The 20,445-nt window shown below is 42.5% G+C and overlaps 1 protein-coding gene across 10 annotated transcripts in view; it reads left to right on the plus strand.

Moving 5' to 3' along the window:
* AGAP1 (ArfGAP with GTPase domain, ankyrin repeat and PH domain 1) overlaps window positions 1–20,445 on the plus strand; it is a 393,739-nt gene that overhangs the window by 259,232 nt on the left and 114,062 nt on the right. For all 10 annotated transcript variants that reach the window (XM_080399845.1, XM_080399846.1, XM_080399847.1 and 7 more), the window contains one exon: window positions 7,826–7,994. In XM_080399845.1, coding sequence (XP_080255971.1) covers window positions 7,826–7,994 — 169 coding nt within the window. The remainder of the gene's footprint in view (window positions 1–7,825; window positions 7,995–20,445) is intronic.

Genomic DNA, 20,445 nt, shown 5'->3' on the forward strand with positions numbered 1-20,445 from the left:
ATGGGTTTGGGAGAAAAACTTAAAAACGGATAATGAAAATAGAAGCTGAAATGTGTTTGCTGTCCTTAAGTGTGACCTATTGTTTGGGATAGCCGTCGAGGGAAATGATTTCCCCGCCACCCCCCGGGCTTTGTGGCTTCTCATACTAGAAATAGTCTTGCTTGAAAGTGCCACTGCACCCGCTCTGCTGAGTGAAAAGTCAGATTGCCGTTACTGATGGTCAGCAAAGCCACCCTGTGAAATACTCCAGATATGTAAGCCCAGCTGGTGGGGAAGGAGAGGGAGGCTGATTATTCACAGTAACTTCTTACAATCACTTCCATGACCTGTTACAGATACTCACAGGTCACCAAATGCACAAAGAAGGTGAACGTGAAGCATTTTTTGTTTCAAGTCCATTCATTTCAGAGGGCACGACAAGATTTATCACATCGTTAGCATAGGATATTGTAGCAAACACAATACTGCTATTGCAGAGCTGTGCAAACTTGCAGTATGTAGTAGAGACCAGCAAATGCACGTTTCGGTGTCATATATCTACTCGCTCTTCAAAAAGGCAGGGAAAATTTTTGGTATCGGATTGAGTTGCAGTTTAAATAGTGAAAGCCAAGCTATTAATTAATCACAGGGTTTTATAAAATTAGAGCTTCCTGTCCAGCAGTGCTAACTGCTGTGGATATAAATGCTTCATAAATTACTCAGGATGGTAAAAAGCTGATATATCTTTTACAGCAGTTCTTGTTACAAAGTCTGAATAAGAAGTGAAGTGCAGACAGAAGAATTTTCTTAAGATTTTATGAAAATGAGTAATCTATTTAAAAAAAAAAACAAACCCAAACCCCCAACATTTTATGAAACTGTTTTTGTGTTGAAAGTGTCGCCCTAACTTCCTCCCCTGCAACACTGATCGAACTGATTAACACCATAGTATAGCTATAGTCAATTCTTTTTATTACTGAAATTTAATGTTCTTGATTCCCAATGTGAATAAAGCAGATTTGAGATGACCTTCTTTTTGTCAGGAGAGAATGCTTTAGGGTGATCAGTGTTATCCAGAATGTGTTTTCATTGCTGCGTCCTCTTCAGAAAATAACATTTTGTTGCTTTTCTTAAGATTAACTATACATGATGAAGCCGAATGATATTATGCCTGTATTTATATGCGAGAGGGGAGGATGGCTAATTTAACAAGAACATTTGATGAATATATTCCACTGTGGCTCATAACCTGATGGTAGGTCTGCTGCTGAAGTCCTTCCTGGGAAGGGAGGAGAGAGGAGTTGGAGACTTTTGTTTCTTCTTAGGTGTGCCTGTGGCCCCGAATGGAAACCAATCAAGGAGCGATTTATGTTCATTAAGTGCTTGTCAAAACTGAAAAATTTTCTAATCAACAGCAATCTAGCTGAGGCCCCTCAATGGCTGGGAGTGTCGCCTCCACAGTATCGGCTATTTGCCTGTTACAACTCTAGGCTAGAAATCCGCTGATGATTACATTAGGCTAAGCTGCGAAGTAAATGAACCATGTCTTATTTAGGTGCAACTAGCTTCAGTGTAGTCCTGCCCCGCAGGGCACTTTATAGCGTTTTATGGCTTTAAAATTAGTGTAGCTTCCCATTTGCTGCAGGGTGCTGCATGTTATGCCTTTGAACTCAATAAGCAAAGGGAAGGGGGCCTTTTGTTTTTTTCCTCTCCCCCCCACCCCCCTTTTCTTCTTTTTGCAGTTTAGCAATTTTGTTTTGCATCTTTTCCAGACGGCATTTTGCAATAAAAATGTCTGACTGCCACGCAGAGGCACAAAAGTCGAGGCTCCATCCATTTACCGGTCTGCCAGGGGTTTGGGGGCTTTGGTCTCGTTTGCAGGGAAGGGGATGGGGTTTTGTTTTTCGGAAGCAGTTGTTGCTGAGGGGGAACAATAGGTTTTGTGGGTCAAATAGGTCAGCTCGAGAAATTGGAATTGTGTTTCAAAAAATACACCACCCACAGTCTTTAAAATGTCATCCAGAGGTGCAACTGTAAACTTCCCTAATAATTTTTATGTTGCCTTAAATTGGGAAACGCTATCTCAGCCTCAGCCAGCTAACCCTTGGGAGCGTTTTGTCCGGTTGAACAGTGCGGGGAAACAGCCACGAAATGAAGGTTCCTCAGATGAATTTTCCTCAGAAACTCAGTGTAAAGCAGAGACAAGATCTGGGAAGGATCCTGGGCCTGGACCAGTTCCTAGTGCTGGAAAAGCGGGCTTCTTCTGAGAGATTGTAATAGCTCAAAATGAGAAAAAGTGTGATGCTCTTACTCGCTTACCATTGTAGACTTGGAGAAGTGCTGCTCTTGGAGAGTCTGTCTTGTTCGGTACGTTGTGTGTTGGAAAAGGGTGGCGGTGGGACAGGTGCGTGGTGGAAGAAACGCGTGGGGAGGGAGGAGATATGTTTTAAAATGTTGGTGTTAATGGCAATCCTGAGATGAGTGGTTTTGACGAGAGCTTTGAGTCCCATTCACCTAGTGCCGTGATGTAAATAATGTAACTCCAGTGAAGGGGGTTCTCTGTAGCCACAGGCCAGCTGAGCCCAGCCACGGGAGGCCCAGATTGTTGTCGTCTTCAGCTTGATCCTTCTGTCGTCTTGGTGAGGTTTCTTGGCCAGGAAGACTGGGTTGCAGCATCAGCGGTTTCACTGTGGTCCCAGGACAGAAGCACGGTCCAAAGCAGTTCCCGCAGAAAGAGTCCGGTTCTTCTGCTGCTGCCAGGGCAGAACCGAACCTGCTCGTGTGGGCAGGCTGTGGCAGAAGCCTGGCGGAGTAAAGCAGTTCACCTCTCGTTCTTCATGGGCTTGTCTTCTGTTAACTTGGAAAATATTTTGCAATTGTGCAAATCTAAGAGGAAAGCACCTGCCTTAAGGACCGGGGGATTTGTACTCCTGTTTTTGCACGCAAGCAGCTATACAAAAAAAGCATGGGGGATTTAGCTGTCAAGGTACTAAGTGGTAAATATTATATTCAGTAACTCAGCGTTCGTAACACATTTTCTTGCTTAATGCACTGATAATGAAATACTATGTTTTTGAAATACAACCTAGGCAGCAGAAAGGCATTTTTCTGCGTGTACGTGGCAAGGATGACCGTCTCTTATATTAGTGACATTTGAAAATCCTCAAGCTCCATCACGTTTTTGATATCCACGCTGTTACCTACCTAACATGAGCCACACCTTTCACATAAGGATCATTCTAGGGAGGAACCATGCTGCCACATGTTCAGTGGTCCTTTAGCAAAGGTATTAGAGATAACTGTGATAGGCTTGGATGCTGGGATTTTGAGTCCCAGCTTCATGGAAGCAACAGCCAGCACTTTCTTTGGCCTTTCCTTCAGTCTGATCCATATGTCCTTCCTCCCCTGAAAAAAAAAAAAAAGGGGCCAAGCAGGCAGCAGCAGCGCCGAGCATGGCTGTGGAGGAAGAGATGCTTGCCTGTTGTCTTCAGTCTTCCCGGTTGGGAGAAAGTAGGCAGCTAGCTGGAAGTATCAAGTAACCTGGGTGCAGCTTGTGGCCCTTGGTGGAATGTCTTCTCCAGCTCTGAAGGCAATAGAAGTCCGTGCAAGGTACAGCAGGGAGTTTAACACCCACTGACATTTGAAAACAGAAGCCCTCTTCTCCCCAAAATAGCAGTGCTTCTTTTTGGTAGGTCTGTTTAGAAAACATCATCATACCCATTTGCATGTCTGAAAAGCTTCTGTTCAGTTAATTGGTTAAATTAATATCTGCTGTTGTAAACGGAGAGCCTGTATTAAGAGCAGAACTAAAGTAATTTTACTTTACGTTATTCTGTGTCATGGCACATCGTTTCTTTCTTACTCAAGGCGATTTATTTTGTGGTGCTGTCAAGTAATATTTTGTGTCATCTTCAGTCAATGTGGCTTTTACGATTTTCGCTGATATTTTAACAGTTTATTTAGTCCTCTAGATAATGGTCAATGGCCTTGAGTAGTCAAATTAACACCTCGGCAGCACTATATTTGCGCAAACCGCTAACGGTAACCTCGGGATGAAAAGCAATGAGAATCAATATAGCGAGCGCATTTTTAGGGATTATTGATTGATTGATGCGTTCTGGCCTTAACTTGAAGAGGCGGCATTGCCCCACAGCTGACTAAGATTAAGTTGCCAGTTACTGATAACCGCAGGCCATTACCTGCATAGTATTTCACGAGCTCGGAGATGAGATGGAGACTTTTTATCGTCCTTAGCTGAAGCGTCCGCGGTGTTGGCAGGGTCTGCAATGCCTACCCAACTGCAGGAAAACGGCACGCTCCTCCCCGGCGCGGCGTAGCCGCCGTTGCTGTGAGAATTGGAGACGACGTCGATTTGATTCAGCGCTGCCCGTTATTCCTGTAGGGATCTATTTGGGACAACTGAGGCACTAATGGCTTGTCTCCCCACCCCACCCCCCGCCTCCGAAGGCAGCTCCGCAGAAGGTGGGAGCCATGTTAAGCTGTGCTGCTGTCAGCAAGCTGAGAGCTGTGGGTCTCCCCGCCACAACTCTCAATTGCTAGCAGGTTTCTCTCATTGCACCTCATTTGCATCTGGGACATCAATTAGCATGTTTGTTGAGGCTAATTGAATGAAACTCAATCATAGCTCTTAATTGCTTGACTATGTGAAAAGAAATCACATTAATGCAGCTAATTAAGTGTATGGCAATAGATGCAACATAATTAGGAGCGAAATGTAAAAAACAAGTGATGGCGAAGGTGCAAGCGCAGGGGTGCGGGGGACTGGGGCGCTGGCTTCTCCTGTTATCCACATGTTTGGGGAGGGTTCCCTTTGCTGCTTGTTTTGCTTTTCGGGTTTTTTTTCTTTCTTTTTTTTTTTTTTTACCCTGTGTTACTGAATGATGAACATGGACAAGTTGAGAAGAAAAATGCAAATGGATTTGCAATTACTACTTTTTCAAGCTGTTGAGGGGCAGAAGATGGCACTTCTGGGGTGGCCCACTGTTGAGTGGGCTCTAGGGACTTGTTAAGTGCTGTTTAAAAGTACTTGGCTTTGAATTACCCTCAGGCCTTGTTAAAGGGTTTTTTCCCCTTTTTTCTCGGATCAGCATTTTCTACAACTAACATCTAGGGGAGTTATATCTGTAACATTTGCATATCAAAATCGGGCTTGCTGTCTTCTCTTTAACACAGCATATTCCAGATGACAGCAAGACCCTCATCTGTTCTAATCTGATCAAACCCTCCATTGCGCTTCTGAAGCCGCGACATTATTTTGTAGTTTTAACTTTTATTCCCCAAGTGCAGATCTGAAGGAGCGCGCGTGGGGGCGGATGCTCCGCCGACTGGAAACTTGGTGCTTGCCTCTCCTCCTCGGGGAAATGCAGAGATTATCGCTATGCATCTTGCACACAATGAAAGGGGCTTTATTATTTACATTTGATATATCCCTATAAATATTTAAGCTGACATTAATACCTATGTGGCATCTGTTGTGTTTGGGCACTTTCGTATAATAACGGTATGGCTGCAGCGCATTTATTTCCTGTTTGCCAACATTCGCTTTCTCAAATGGTTTATAGCTCACCTAAGCCTGGTTTACTCTCAATTAAAAGGGCTTTAATAATGCCCTGTCACATCTCACGAGTTGGCAGGGTAGCAGGGAAATCGTGCACACTATTCATCTGAAGAACTTGGAGTAAACACCACCTTCTCAAATTTAAATGGAATATGCTGGTGGTTGTACATTAAATAAAATAAAATGTGTCTATTAAAAAGAGTACATGCTGAGGTTTAGTCACTATCTGATTAAGCCTCATTTTAGAGCCCATAAGCAATAAATGCTCAATTATGTTCTGCTTATTGTATTTTAATTTGTGAAGGACTGACACTTGAACAAGAAAGTTACGCCAACTTGATAATTTATAGATGAAACAGTTTTGTTCATTTTTAACACCGAGTGAATGAATTTTATTAATGGATTGCCTTTGTTTCTTTTGGCAGCAGAGCTCCGTGTCCTCTCCCTACAAATTGTTCAGACCTCCTCTTTTTGCTATTAATAATTCTCAAAGAGCTAGGGGAGAAAAATAAAAAAGCTGCCTTGATGGCTTAGTTTTGGGGGTTTATCACAGATTAATGTTAGCTACGAAGAAATGAATGCTGGTCCGGTAGTAGATTGTTGATTTTTTTTTTGAGCAGAATATGTAATTTGTTTTGTAAAACCTGTCAAAGGTGGAAGGAATTTTACGAGGGAGCTGATTGCTCCCTCTATTGTGGCAGGAGTGATTTAGACTTTGGGTGTGCTTTTAGTCCATTCAGGTATTTATTTGTAAAATTGATGCTCTGGCGGTGCACAGGTCTGTATGCTGCAGGTTTGGAACCAGCCTAGGTAATACTGGTAGTCTTTCATATATATTGCCTGTGATTTGGCTAAATCTTGCCCTGGCCACTCGGACAGCTGGAAGTTACGTCTCTGCTGGCAAGTCTTTGCTCGTGCAGATGCCCACAGCATCACCCAGGCCCCTGTAAGTTGGTCAGGTTCTGTCTGAAAAGGAATTAGTCTTTTCTCCCCGCTGCTCCCTGTAGAATATTGCTCAAGTGTACCATGCCCTTGGTTTCTAGCTTAAGCCCAGATCTTTTCCCAATCTTTAGTTCAAATTGGTGTTTTCCTCTTGGGGTACACATATACCCAGATGTGGTTTTGTGCTGTGCTCTTCCCTTGTTCACCCTTGTCTTTGCTGCCCTGTGCTACCCACCTTGAACGGCTTCTCGTAAGATACAGTCTCTTTTGTGGTCTTTTTGTGTCCTCATAGTTGTTCCGGTTTCAAATATTTCTTTTTCTGAAATGAGAGTAAATACAAACATGTGTGCCAGGAGATGAAAACTTTGGTGTCTTGTTTACTGGCTTTAACATTCACCATCTCTACTGGAAATCTCTCTTCTGAGGTATGACAGGATTGCAGCCTCAGTGGCTGTCTCACCTTAATGAATTGTCTTGATAAAGGCACCCATGTCCATTTCCTTTTCTGTTTTCATCTGAAGCATCCCACAGATAATTTAGGCAATGCTTTTGAAGCTGGAAAGCAGAGTCTCAAGAGCCTGTTTTTTCCAGAAGCTTTTTGCAATTTGAAGAACTTATTCATGGATTTCTCGGGAAGTGATGGCTTGGCTCCAGTCATTGACTGCTGGCTGGGTTTGTCTGCTTATTTCCTCTTTGTGGGCTTTCCAAACAAGAATTAGGAAAAGCCTTTTCCACTTCTGGCTTCCGTGTTTTATTGTGTTTACTCTAATCGGACACAATTTGCATGATTTTTCCCTTCTATGATTTTGCGTGTGTCAGGAGGAAGGATCCCATCCTAAGGAAAGAATGTTGTAATTGCAGAAACCTTACCAGGCAGTGCCCTTTCATAACTTCTGTGCCTGCTGGCCAGTTTCAGGCAAATTTGAGGGCGAAAGAGGTGAGTGCTTAAAACGTTGGCAGAGAGGAGACACCAGTAAGCGTACTCACGAGGGACAGTCCGCCTTGTCGTCTTCTGTTTGGAACCTTCAAGCTGGTGAACTCCTTGCTACAGGAGGCTCAGAACCAGCCTTGTTGTGCATTGCCTCTTACCCAGCTGGTGGTTGGAAGATGTGTTAGAAAGCTTCAGCCTTTTGGGAGTATTTGTAGTGAGCAGTGTGGAAGGCGATTATCAAAAAAATAGAAGGAAGGGGAAAAGCATATGGTGAGCGTGGGTGGATGATGTAGGGCAAAAGTCTGATGAAACCAGTTTTCATTAGTTCTATTGCTTACAGAACTACCTGTTTGATAGTGGGTTTTGGTTTTTTATTTTTTTTTTCTTCTTACCAGGACTATATGCAGAACGTTCATGGGAAAGAAATCGACTTGCTGAGAACCACTGTGAAAGTCCCCGGGAAGAGGCCACCCCGAGCTACGTCAGCTTGTGCGCCCATTTCCAGTCCCAAAACAAACGGCCTATCCAAGGACATGAGCAGTTTACACATCTCTCCCAATTCAGGTAAGAGAATACCATGCTAGGGAAAAAAGGGGAAAGACTTCATTTCCAGTGTCTGTAGGCAATTGTCTTGCACTACTGGGATGATATCTATTAATAATTTACAAATCCAAATAACCACTGATGTGTAACTTTTCAAGCCCTGACTGCTGATCTGTCTTCCACAAGAGATTCTGAGTTTGAGTAACCTTCAACATCCATCTTTTTTTATTTGCTACTTGCCAAATATTATACTTGCCAAACCCCTGCATAATTTCACAGAAATTAACATACGTGAAGAATTGATGCTGCTGTACGACTGGTCTGTGAGGTCTAATACTTTGGAAAAACAGGAGATGTATCATTTGAAAGGGGTTTTTGTGGCTTCCTGGTGGTATCCACAGCACTTCTTTCCACCTTTAGAAGGATGCATCAATTTGGTCTTTGCAATAGCAAGATTTTTCTGCAGAAAGCTATTTTAGTTTGTTTATGGAAGTAGTTTATAGCTCCTTGTGAGCTCTAAACAAAGAAGTTTACTATTCGCGGAAGTACTTGTCCATACAGCTAAGTGGATTTAAAAAATTGTGTTAAGGAAAAACATTTAAGACAATTTGTCTTGTAAAATGCACAGCTTATACAGAGCTCATAATGGTATAGTGTTGGTGTGGAAGTTTTGTCAGCATGTTTGGGATGATGTCCATAAAGTGCCGAGTGCCTTTTTCATTTATGATGAACTTAGACACCTTCAGCAAGTGCCAGCAAAGCCATCCAAACACACTTTTCTCCCTGTGCAATACACGCTGCACAGGTAGCACAAGCAACCGCAGGAGGGAGCTTGGTCACCCTGCTACTCAAAAGTCTTTTCTTGGATAGTAATAGTTATCTTACGCTTCAAGTCAAGAAGTAATTCCTTCTGGCTTTGCGATGTGTATTCCTCAATGTTAGGGGAAGAGGGAGAAGGATTTTCCTTTTAACTGTGGATGTTCAGATGAATGTTTGTAAAAGGAGAAGGGGAAAAGAAGCCTTGTGGCTTTACAGTGGTGCCACTGCGCAGACATCCTGAAGGTCTTGTGTGGCATGTTCTATTAGTTTGGCTTGGGACCTGACGTGTCTGAAGCCATGATTTCATCAGCCTCTTTCAAGATGTAACCTTCCTCCCCCAGAGGCACAGAGCTGGTGCTGGCACTGGAAGAGTTCATAGGAGAAAATTGTTTGTGGTTGGTTTGTGTTTTCCATTTTGCTGTTTTATTTAGATGGCTGGGTGTGGGGAGTGTTTTTGTTTTTCAACGTATTCCATAATTTAGGGTAGAAAAATGCTGGACTGAGTCAATAAAGCAGCAGTAGGACATTTAAATAAGGGGTTTCTGCTTTTAAGACATTTGAACACAGGCAGAAATTACTTCATTGCTCCAGAGAAGTATGTTTCCGAAGACAGATTCGGAGATACGTATTAAGATAAAATTCACAGCATGGAGTTTACATGTTTTGGCATACGCTTAGGTTGGCAGGTTAGAGGGAGACAGCTTATACGTGACTTAAATGAATATTACACCCTTAATTTTGTTTCAGGACTTCCTGCACATGTAATGCTTTCTTTACACGAAAATGTACAGTAGACCACTCGCTCTGGCGCTGGTGGTAGCCACTATGTATGTCTCCTGGCTAGCATGCAGTTTTATCACACAGCAATTGTTTTAAAATAGATCAGTTAATTATGCTAAAAGTGCAAATGCTGGAAGACAGCTGTGCTTTTAGGTAGTTTTTTTCAAGTAACGTGACAGGAATAGATGGGGCTTCTGTCCTGTCTCTTGACATCTTTATCACGTTGCTTAGAAATACTGAAAGACTTTCCTGTTGTTGATGTCTTGTTAGAACAGCTCAAGAGATCTACTATGGGTAAGTCTTAAGATAATTAATGACCTCCTAATGCGCAAAAGAGTTGTATCCAAGGAAGTTGAACTTGATTTCTGTATCATTATCCCCTTGAAGACCTTCATTTCCCCTCTCATGCAGCTGGGATGGTACACTGATCCTTCTTTAATTTTAAGCAAGTTCTTGAGCTGCTTATCTTAGCATGGTGCTCTTCCCATAGATAAAGCAAGCATTGATGTCTTAATTATATTACCCCTATAGCTGACTGGAAGCATAGCAGTTTTGAAGCATCTTTATAACTTGCTGGGGGGAGCAGGTGAAGGCAGACTGAACAGCTTGATGCTCTACGTGGCAGCTGGCCAGCCTTGCTATTTGCTGTCTCGTGCCCATGTTGGGCGTTGGAGGATATAGAAGGGGGATGGCTAAGGTTTTGGTGTGAGAAGAGGGTCAGCGAAGATGCAAACATCTCTGTTAGGTTATATTTTGTTAATTCAGCTACCTACACAACGAGTGGTTTCAGACCCGCTGTAGTATTTTTCCTTGCAGCCATTGCTTCTGAAATTCGGGTTGGAACATTCAGTGATCAGCCACAGTATCTCCTTTTTGGGGTTTTTCTTTGCAGAATTTGTTTCTTCTGGAGAAGCTGTCTTCACTGAATCTTTCTTACTCAAAAGCAACATTTGAGGTCTGTCTGGTTATGGCATCACTAGGCAGAATGATCAGCAGCAGCAAGGCAGAGGAGCTTTTTTGAGAAAGCTAATCGATGATCAGAGCAGTCGTTACTGGGTTAAAAACAAATAAGAATAAAAAAAGAACTGTTAATCAGTAGAGTATTACTTAAAAAAAAAAAAAAAAAAAAAAAAAACCACCCTAGTAGGACAGCCTGGATCTGGGAAATAACTGTCAGCAACTTAGCTTAACTCTCGTAAGGCTGGAGAGCTCTGTTGCAGAGGGTGATTTTAAAACATTAGGGGGAGTATTATTGTTGTAGGAAAAGACACTGTCACAAGCTGTACATGGCTTGTTGGTCTGAACTTTTATGTAGTCAGATATATTGAAAGTGTTTTTTATAGAGCAGGTTGCAGCTTCTGGTGGATGGGAGACCTGTAGGGTACTCGGTGCTCGGCTTCTGGTAGCTCTGCAGTTCTTTGTCACGCAACTAAAAACCTCTGGAAATTATCCCTTGCAGTCTATGCTGCTGTCTCAGAGCGTTTTCTCAGTTGTTAGTACCAGTAAAATATTGTTTTCATCTTCTATGATGCTTTAGAATTGATTGTAGGGCTGAAATTCTTACTGGTTTTTCCTTGGGAGGTTTCCCTACACAGATCTGCTGTCCAGAGAAGGTTTGGACCAAACACGGAAGAGCCAGTACTTGCCATTTTTATTTTTAGGCCTGCAAATATGCTACATTGTTATTGCCTCAAATCTTACGTCTTCCCCAAAACACCGGTGCTTTCCATTCTTCTGTGCGTTTGCCAGTGCAAACTTGGTACCTCAAGTAGAGTAATACTCACCACAGTTAGAAGTGAGGACAAAATTTCATTTAATCATTTGAAGTGGTCAGGAACAGACTAATTTTCCTTCTGCTGTTACGTAGCTATGTGCAGGTTACTGGGAAAGCGGAGATATTGAAAGAATACTGCTGCTCAGCTGAAATGTCATGTTTCAGACTGCCCCTGGAAATAGGATTCATTGTCTTTGCTTGCACATGGTGATAGCCCAGGCCCACAAAAATAATTTCTTGGGTGAGATTACCTATTTTTCACTAACTTCTGTTCTTGGAAATTTACTTTCATTCAGACTTCAAAACGAAAAAAGTCATTGTGCATTTTTATTGTTGAAGCAGTCACGTTGTGCTTTTTGTAAATGATGTCTTCATTTGAAGACATCAGTGGTCTGTTACTAAACATTTTTCTGAACCTGTCCCTTAAGTATGGATTTCAGTGCCAAATTTGCCAATAAATACACATATTAGTTATAGGCAATCAAATAGACATCTGACATGTTTCAAATTTATTCTTTCACAAGTGCTCAGCAGACAGTTTTCTTTTTGCTAGTCAAATTCCTTCTATTTAGGGTAGATGCCAGCATGTTGGCTGGTCTGATAGGGAGGCAAAGGCAAAGCCTCTTGCTTGTCAACTGGTGGGTTGTAAAATATGTGCCCTGGGGATGCTGTCTCAGAGATTGGTACCCTTCTGCATAGGTGTCAGGGATAGCATGTGGGCAGACTTGGGGTAGCTTGGGTCAGGGAGTGGGAGCAGTCATCTTACAGCAGACACCTTGGGAATAGCTTTTATCTACTCCCACTTGATTCCTGCAGGGATGATCACTGGTATCTTGTTTCTACGTGAGGCAGTGCTTGCTGGGGGAAGACAGCTCAAAACTTCATTCAACTTCTCTTCTAAATCCCCACCATGGTCTGTGAGGCAGTGGGGCAGCTTGAGCTCTTCCTTCTTCTCGTCACCTTCCCTCTCTAAAGCCTTCTTGGACTGTGATCATTTGCATCAAACATGTCCGGTCTCTTTCTTACACATGCTTAAGCACGGGTGAGGACCTTTACCAGGGTGCTACCCATAGCATTGCTATGAGAAGAATGGAAGGAATAAGGCCAATCAGGGTGACAACGTGAATTCAAGAGGGATATACTCAGTTTATTTGGCAATACAATTTGTAACAGCCAAGCAGTAAGTAAAAGTTTTTTCCGGTGAGAGCTAATTGACGCAGATGTCACATGCAGAAGAAAAAGTTTAAAAGCATGCCGTTCCTAGCATATTGAATTTAGTCGTGCTTTGTGGCGCTTCTTGTCTGAACGCTGGTTTTTTTCTGGCTTTAAAGCCTGTTTGATACACAGGCATATAATAACCATCTCTCGGTGACAGCTATCCCAATCTGCAAATGTATTTACATCCCAAACACCTGGAAGCAGATACCTCTGGGAAATAACCATCTTAACAACAAAAGCCAAGTTCCAGTTCTTCTTGAGAGTTTCCATTTCAGACCACTAAAGACCTATATGAGAACATATATGAAGAAAAAAAAAAACCCTTCAAGATGACTCCTTCCTCCTGGGTTTTCCATACTGTCACGAGAGCTGGGAGAAATACTTTTCCCTTGATGTGTGTGGTCGTGGTAAGACAGTAACTAAACTGGAAGTGAAACAGCAGTGGGGAAAAGGAATATTTTCTGTACTCTGTCAGGAAACAGAGAAATGAGTAGAAGGTAAGGCTGTGTCTGCTGTTGCAAAGCCTGACACCTTGGAAAAGATTGACTTTTCTCTCCTGGAAGCTTTGACATGACACCTTGAAAGTTGAAAGCTGTTCTCTGGGCTTTCTTGGGTTCTTGGAGGTGCAATTTGGGGTTTTTCCTGTAAGAATTGGGATTCTGTCTGGCTGCTTCTCCCACACACAATGGAAGGGTGGGGGGTTATTTTAGTTTTGTTGTATACGAGCTTTAAGTAACAGATTTTTAACTGTGGCTTTATGAAACGTGCCCATACTTTTATGCTAGCTTGCTAGGAACCTCTCAGTTGGGGAAATGGAAGTTTGTTCCCTTTGAAGTTATGTTACTTTTGTGGTACCTTAAATCACAAGTTGTTGATGCTTAGGTAATTTGAATAAAATTTATGTGGCAGTGAAAATCATTCTGTTGACGTGTCTCAGTTGGAAGTACTGCAGAAAAGGGTGACTTGTGGACTTGCTCGGTTGCAACCATCTCTAACAGTTGGTAGCACGCTGCGGCAGTGTCCTAAGGACCAGCAGTCAGTCCTGTCCGTCAGCCACTGGCCACATCTCTGTGCCTTTCAGATGCTGACTCGGTTCTTGCCAACTTCAGAGCAGGAGTGGGTATGGGTTTCAGTTACTCCCAGGATGCGTTGGATTTGAGCTGGTTGACCTGAAGGTGAACTTACTCCTGAAATCTCTCCCTGGAGTCATTTATTTCTTCTTCTCTACAAACAACCCAAAGCCTGAGCTGCAGCAAGAGCCACTGATGTAGAAAGTTCACATCTAAAAATAGCTTATGGTGTGGAGATAAATTGTTTCCTGATTAACACTTCATTTAAATAATTTGGTGCTATTAAATTTACGTACAATAGTGGCTGTACAGTATGTGAAGTATCCTAAAATGTGTTAGCTACATAGCCGTCGTTAAGTATGCTAAAGGTTGTTATCTGCTAACTGTATGTGACATTTCAGACGTGTTAAAAGAACAGCATCTTCACATTTTTATAAATGTGAGTTTTCTATCTGTTATTAATTGTGATCATCTATCAAATCAATGCAGCGGTCATTAAGTAATCTTATTTTACATTTAAGTGCTTGGAATAAGGCGGACTTGGAATGGACTGCTTTCCAGATTTTTCTTTTAAAAGTTAAGAGAACTGGTGTTTCAATAAGACCAGTATACCTTCAAAGTAAGATTTCTGACATGATGTCTTTAGATTCCAGTACCTGTCCAATAATTTTGTTCTTTAACCGCTGCTTTGGGTTCGGGGGATTTTTTGCCTTTTAAGCCTAGTTTACATCTACAGCCCTACTTTTCACGTTGGGTAGCAGTTTTCCACAATATCTGAATTAATAGCTGCTGACTCCGGTACCGAGGGCCAGTGTAGTGGCGTGCCACGTGCAGGAGGGGAAGCATGATGGAAAACAGTGGGAAGGATCACTCCTCTGTGGGGATGCGTGTGAATTCAATTCTCGATCCAAAGTCAGCTGCAGTCATCAGTATTTTTGTGGATCATGTAATAATCTTTTTTTTTTTTTTTTTTTTTTTTTTTTTATTGGAGGTTACTGTCAGGATTCAGATGTTACCATCAGGCTGACAATGAGTAAAGATGTGTATCAAGCCAAGCGCTTGCTAGCATAGGCAATTGCTTCAGAGCATATAGATCTTGGGTGCCTTTGCAAAGAAACGCAGAACTGAGTCCTAAATTATTAAATCCGCTCTGAACTCTTTGCTTGTAGGTGACTGAGGTTGTGTGCTGGAGCAGCGTGTGACTTGGCAGTGGCAGATTTTATCTGGTGAAGCTCCCGCAAGACCAGAGGTGGTAGCTGGTAGCTATTTCCTAGTAGTCTGATGTGGGACATGAAACGACTTGACTTTACATGAAACATTTTCTGTGCTTCAACTTAAGCGTGAGTTTTATGGTTTTGCCACAGATCACAAATGCAAGTTTGTGACTCACTTTTGTCGTTAATCACCCGAGTCAGTTTTCCATTTGGTTGGGTTTGCTGTTAGTTCAGTGATATACAGCTGTAGTGAATGAAGGGAGAAGTTGTCAGTTTGCTCACTTTGAAGGAAGCAAAAGCCCGATTTTAAGTGCATCAGAGATTTCCCTTTCGTCCCACTAGAGGGGGATCCCTCAAGGTCATTTTCTGCAGTTCCTTTGGACTAGGATTTGCCCTTTCCAGAACTAGAGAGAAATAAACTTCCAGTCAGTACCCAGCCTTCCTTCGTGTTGGGAAAAAAGGAGCAGGGCAAATATTAAAGAAATAAATACTTGAGAAAAACCACAGCATTTGTTAAACATTGCAAATAAAACCGAGTTTGTTTAGATTTTTGTCTTTAGGGAAAGAAGGAAGAAACAAATGGTCTTACGATTCTTTCCTGAGATGGGCAAATGGTGCCCGTCTCTAATGGTGATTAGGTAGATAAAGGGTAGAAATGTGTTATGAAACTCCAGGCAGACGACTGCAGATACCGGACAAGATGCAGTCGGTGCTGCTCAGCCCGCGCCTGTTTCACTCTGGTTGATTTTTCATGCCTCTGCTGCGCCGTATCCGGAATAAAATCACAGAACCGTCTTGTCCACCCGATGCGATCTCACCGATTTTTGACGGTTACACATTGTAATATTAACTGGTTGGATGTTAAGACCGTTGCAGAAATGCTCGGGGTTTTTTTCCCCAGTGAATTTAAAATATTAAAGCCATCAGGAGGGTTGAAGCTGATTTACCAAAAGGGAAAAAAAATTCACAAATGTGTTTTGAGTATTGAACTGCCGTTGACATCTAAAGTCCCAACCATGCTGTTTCCCTCCACACTCCAGCAATCAGGACATCCAGCAAACCCATAAAAAACCAAACTAATAGCATGAATATTCAGTGACCTAGAATACTAATTATTGTCATGAATATTAATGTGATCGGACTTGCTTTTTCCTCTTCTCTTTCTCTCTGGCTCTTTTTTTTCTTTTTTTTTTTTTCTTTTTTTTTTTTTTTCCTTCCACTCAGCCGGCTCTAAAGATGGACCATAATGAGAGCATTTAAGAGAGAGAGCGCTCTCCGCCGTGACAGGGACCGGGGTAATAAGGAGAGCTTGATTAACGTGGTGCACTTGGGGGAGAGATGAGAAGATTCACGTGGGCCTGTTGTGGGGGAGGCAATGAGGCACCGGCGGCTGTGTTGCTGCTCCCTCAGATTAATGAGGCCTAAGAGTGCATTAGGAACAGTGACAAAGGTTTGATCTAATGGGCTCAGTCATTTTTCCTTTGAGTGACAGACGCACAGAAGTAATTGGCTGTGCAGAATGGCAGCTCATTGGCAGTACTTAAGGATACATTATCCCCGTTGTGTGGCCCGCAGAGGCTGTTTATCAAAACTGCTCACACTGCAGACATGCATTCACTTAGCTGCTGTTACAGTGGCAATAGCTATTAAAAAAAAAAAAAAAAAAAAGTCATCTCGCATTCGTATCTATTGTCTCTTTTTCGAAAATAAAGTTTCTTTGTTCCATTTTCTTAAAGAGTCTGGAGGATATTTGAATACCAGCAGTCATCCCTCCCCAACCCAAAGAGTCTCCAGTTGCAGCTCACAGGGTTTGGGGAGGTTTGTAGGCTCGTGCAAAGCTCCCAAAGTTAGTTCAGTTAATGTTAACAGCTTTCCATGGAGCTCCAGCACTCAGGTAAGCACCCCCCCTCCCCCCACCCCCAATTTCATTATTAATAACTTCCACAGACAGTCAAAGGGATTAGGAGGCATTTTACATCTTTTGCCTCAGGCCCCTACACATGCCTTGCTTTAGATGAGAGCAGCATAATACCTTGGAATTATTTGATTTTTTGCGCTGTTATGTTTTGCCAAGTTAAATTCATAGATGTTAACAGGATTTGCAACCAAATAACAGGGATACACAGCAAAGCATTTGCCGGTGTGAAACGGTCACCTCTGGGTCTTAAGAGATGTGGTCCCTTAACAAGCAGGTAACCTCAATCAGGAGTTGCCCAGAAAGCAAAACGTACCTTATTTATTACAGCTATTTGTTTAAACTACTGAAAAAATAGTAATACGCCTGCTGGGAAAGGAAAGCATGCTCTGATCCCAGCGGAATAAATAATCTGGGGTCTTGAGCGAAGCCCTTGGTGAACATCTTGGGTTTAACTTTCTTTTAGAAGAGATGTCTCCTCTGATGACTTAATTTTCCTCCACACTTGCTGTGTTGGTTTGGCATGCTCTGAGAATAATAGCTTTTCTCGTTATAGTCCCAGCACCATGTCCTTCACTGCCAGGATATTTCTTGGCATTGCCTTGTTTGTTCATTAGTATTGACCCTTCTCGGGTTTGTACGCTACTAATCAAGCCCAGTTCACAGAGGCTGCCCTGCCAGGCAGCGAGATGGAAGGCCTTCCTCTATTAATAGCTGCTTATCCTCAGGACGTTTGTTCAGCAAATAAATGCTTCTGGAAAAGCCTTTAAAAATAAGTGAAACCCACAAGCAAGTCATCTGCTACGGTATTGAAAATGATTGGCAGTGTATTGAAGGAGAGTGTCGATACTGGAGCCAGTGTGTTTTGGAAAGATACCGTCGTCTTGCTCTTTTTCGTTGCGTGTGTGAGGAACCTCAACTTATTTTTGGTCCCTGATAAACCCAAAGCAGAAATGATGTGTTGTCACGTCAGATCAAAACAGAATGCCCAGCGGCGCTTCTAGTGCCTTTTCCCCCACTGATAACCCCACTCAGGAACCTGGTTATGGGGGTTGGAGCTCTTTGGCCCTGGTCCCACAGGTGATCTTCCCAAGAACGTGGCCAGACTGTGCTCTGACACCTGGGCCATACCTTCCTTTCCAATGCGGGCTTACTCTGCTCAGCTGGAGAGGCGAGGAGCTGTAAGTAGCACAATGTTCCCAGGTTTCGGGGGTGGGCATGATCTCCAGAGTTGGCAAGGGAAGGAGGGTGCATCAGTAAAGGGTGGGTGCTGGGATCTGGGGCAGCAAACTGATGGAACCCAGAAGAGCCAACCCGCAGATTTTCCTCAGCTTGAAGGAGTTGTCCCAAGGTTCATATTCATAGGCAAAGCAGAAGGCAGAAAGTGGTACGGCTTGGATGGTCAGACACTTCTTAAGAAAGATTTGCCCACTGGAAAGATGAATTCACAAATGTAATGCAGAATTGAAGGGAGGGGAGGGGAGGGGAGGGGAACGCTTTCCATCTCCACAGCCAGCAGAGTGGCCTCTCACTTCCCTGTGGCACCCCGAAGAAACCTGAGGGCGCAGCGCTGGGCACGGGTTTGGAACGGGACAACCAACAGGCAAGCTAATCTACTTGACAGTGCCTTTTCCTGAATTAGAGGGCATTTCAAGAATAGGCAGTATTCCTGCAACATAAATTGACCCAACGTGATTTGAAACAATTAACCCTCTGATACCAAGAGTCAGGATTTCCTGACCCACAACTCTAATGTATTTTTCATTAGTTCTAACAGCTGGTGAGCGCAGCCCTCTGGCCTTAAGAGGTTTATTTCTTTTTTTGGAAGAGAAACTCGTTGTGAACATGAAGAGCATAACGCAAATAAAACATGGCCGGGGTGAAAGCGTAGCAGTAGGCTGTAGTTCATTTGATTCAGTCTTTCTGTGCAGGCGCTCTCTGTGGGTCTCATAAGCGGCTGCTTCATGGAAAAATACAGTTCTGCTTCGTGACTCTTGCAATGTCTGCTCCTCTCATAAATTGAAGAGTGTATTAGTTGCACTCCTGAACATAACTTCTTGTAACGGATTTGTTTGGGAGAACTCACGGATGTGTCTGCAGCAGGACATGGAGACCACCTCCATGTGTTTAAGTCACTTGTATCTCACTTTTTAGGGTATAGTTGTGAATTATATTCTTTCTGCATTTGTAATTAGTGGGTGGTGTAGTTGGTAAAGGCTTAGTGTAAAGTGATGTGTCTCCTAAAATACCCTGTGCTGCCCAGTGATGCTTCACTATATTATTTTTGTTAAGGTAGAAGATGGCAAAAAAGGAATTGTTAAAATGCTGTCCACCGTACTGTTCTGTTGCAAGACCAACATGACAAAGACAATACTTTATTTTTTTGTTGGGCCAGTTACTGTGTATAAGTAAGATAACGTGTATGTTAAACTTTGTTGTATATTGTATTAAAATTTTTATAATACATGGAGTCTTTATCTTTCCATTTTTACTGACTAGATGCGCACTTAGCATCTTGTATGGTCCTGTGTTTGTATAAATCTCTTCTGTTTTTATAATGTTTCTAAGTATCATAATCTGACATTGCATTTATGGTCTGTTGTTCCATAAACCTGGAACAATTGTGTATGAAGAGCCAAAGTGAGTCCCTGTGTGCGCAGGAAATGGAGACATGTTCTGCCTCCAGCGTGTGTGTTTCTGTCAGCCTCTTCACGTGTACATACGTACACACAGGTGCACTCTGCTTAATTCCTCTTGTACCGAGTCTCTTGTCTTTGCTCTTCGTGGCTATTTACACTGACTAGATGGATATATAAATTAGATTTAGTGTGAGCGCATTCACTTTTCTTAGAGGCTGTTCTGCTAAGCGTTGACCAAACCTGGAAATTACCTTGAATCTTAATTTGGATGGGTTTTGTAGAGCTTAATTGTTTGAACGTTTTGTAAGCGCGGTCATAACGGGGTATTTTATATTATCAGAAAAGATAGTTTTAATAAAGCTGTCTAGAGCTAGAAAGAGGAACTCTTCCTTTGATGCTCCTTTGGTAGATGAAAACATTTTTGTTCAATAGGAGACCAGCATCTTTTTCTGCTCATTTGAGACCAGTTCTGGCAACACACTGATATTCATTCAAATATAAATGCCATATTCACTTTGAAATGCAAATTGTTTAAAGAAAAATAGCATATGGTAGAGGTAAGTACCTTTTCAAATCAGCTCCCACACTTTAGGGATGTGAGTACAGCTAAAATTATTCTTTGGAAAGAATCTGGAGCCTTTGACACATTGAAGCTTGAACTAATCAAGGCTTCCCAGTAAGCATATACACATATCCGTATCAAGGAAACAGTGCTGAGAATACATGGATTAGCATAGTAATTTAACTGCCCCCTGCTAATCAACTTGAGCAACCAGCTGATGCGTATATGCTGTCGTTGAAGAGGCAGTCTTTCACAACTCCAGAACGGGCCAAGTAGCTGACCATGATTTCACATTAATGTTGAAATATGTATCTTACCTGTCTGCGTATATCGACACGTGTGTGTATACATGTACAGGCAGGGGAGACAACAGATGCAGAATGCATCATGGCCTTGCTTGTAAGAGCTTGATGTAAATAAAGGCTTCCTGTACCTAATCCGATATACAGGGTTTACTTTTCACTGAGTATTGCTGGTGGCC

Source organism: Falco punctatus (assembly GCF_963210335.1).
Source record: "Falco punctatus genome assembly, chromosome: 8".
In the NCBI taxonomy this organism is placed as follows: domain Eukaryota; kingdom Metazoa; phylum Chordata; class Aves; order Falconiformes; family Falconidae; genus Falco; species Falco punctatus.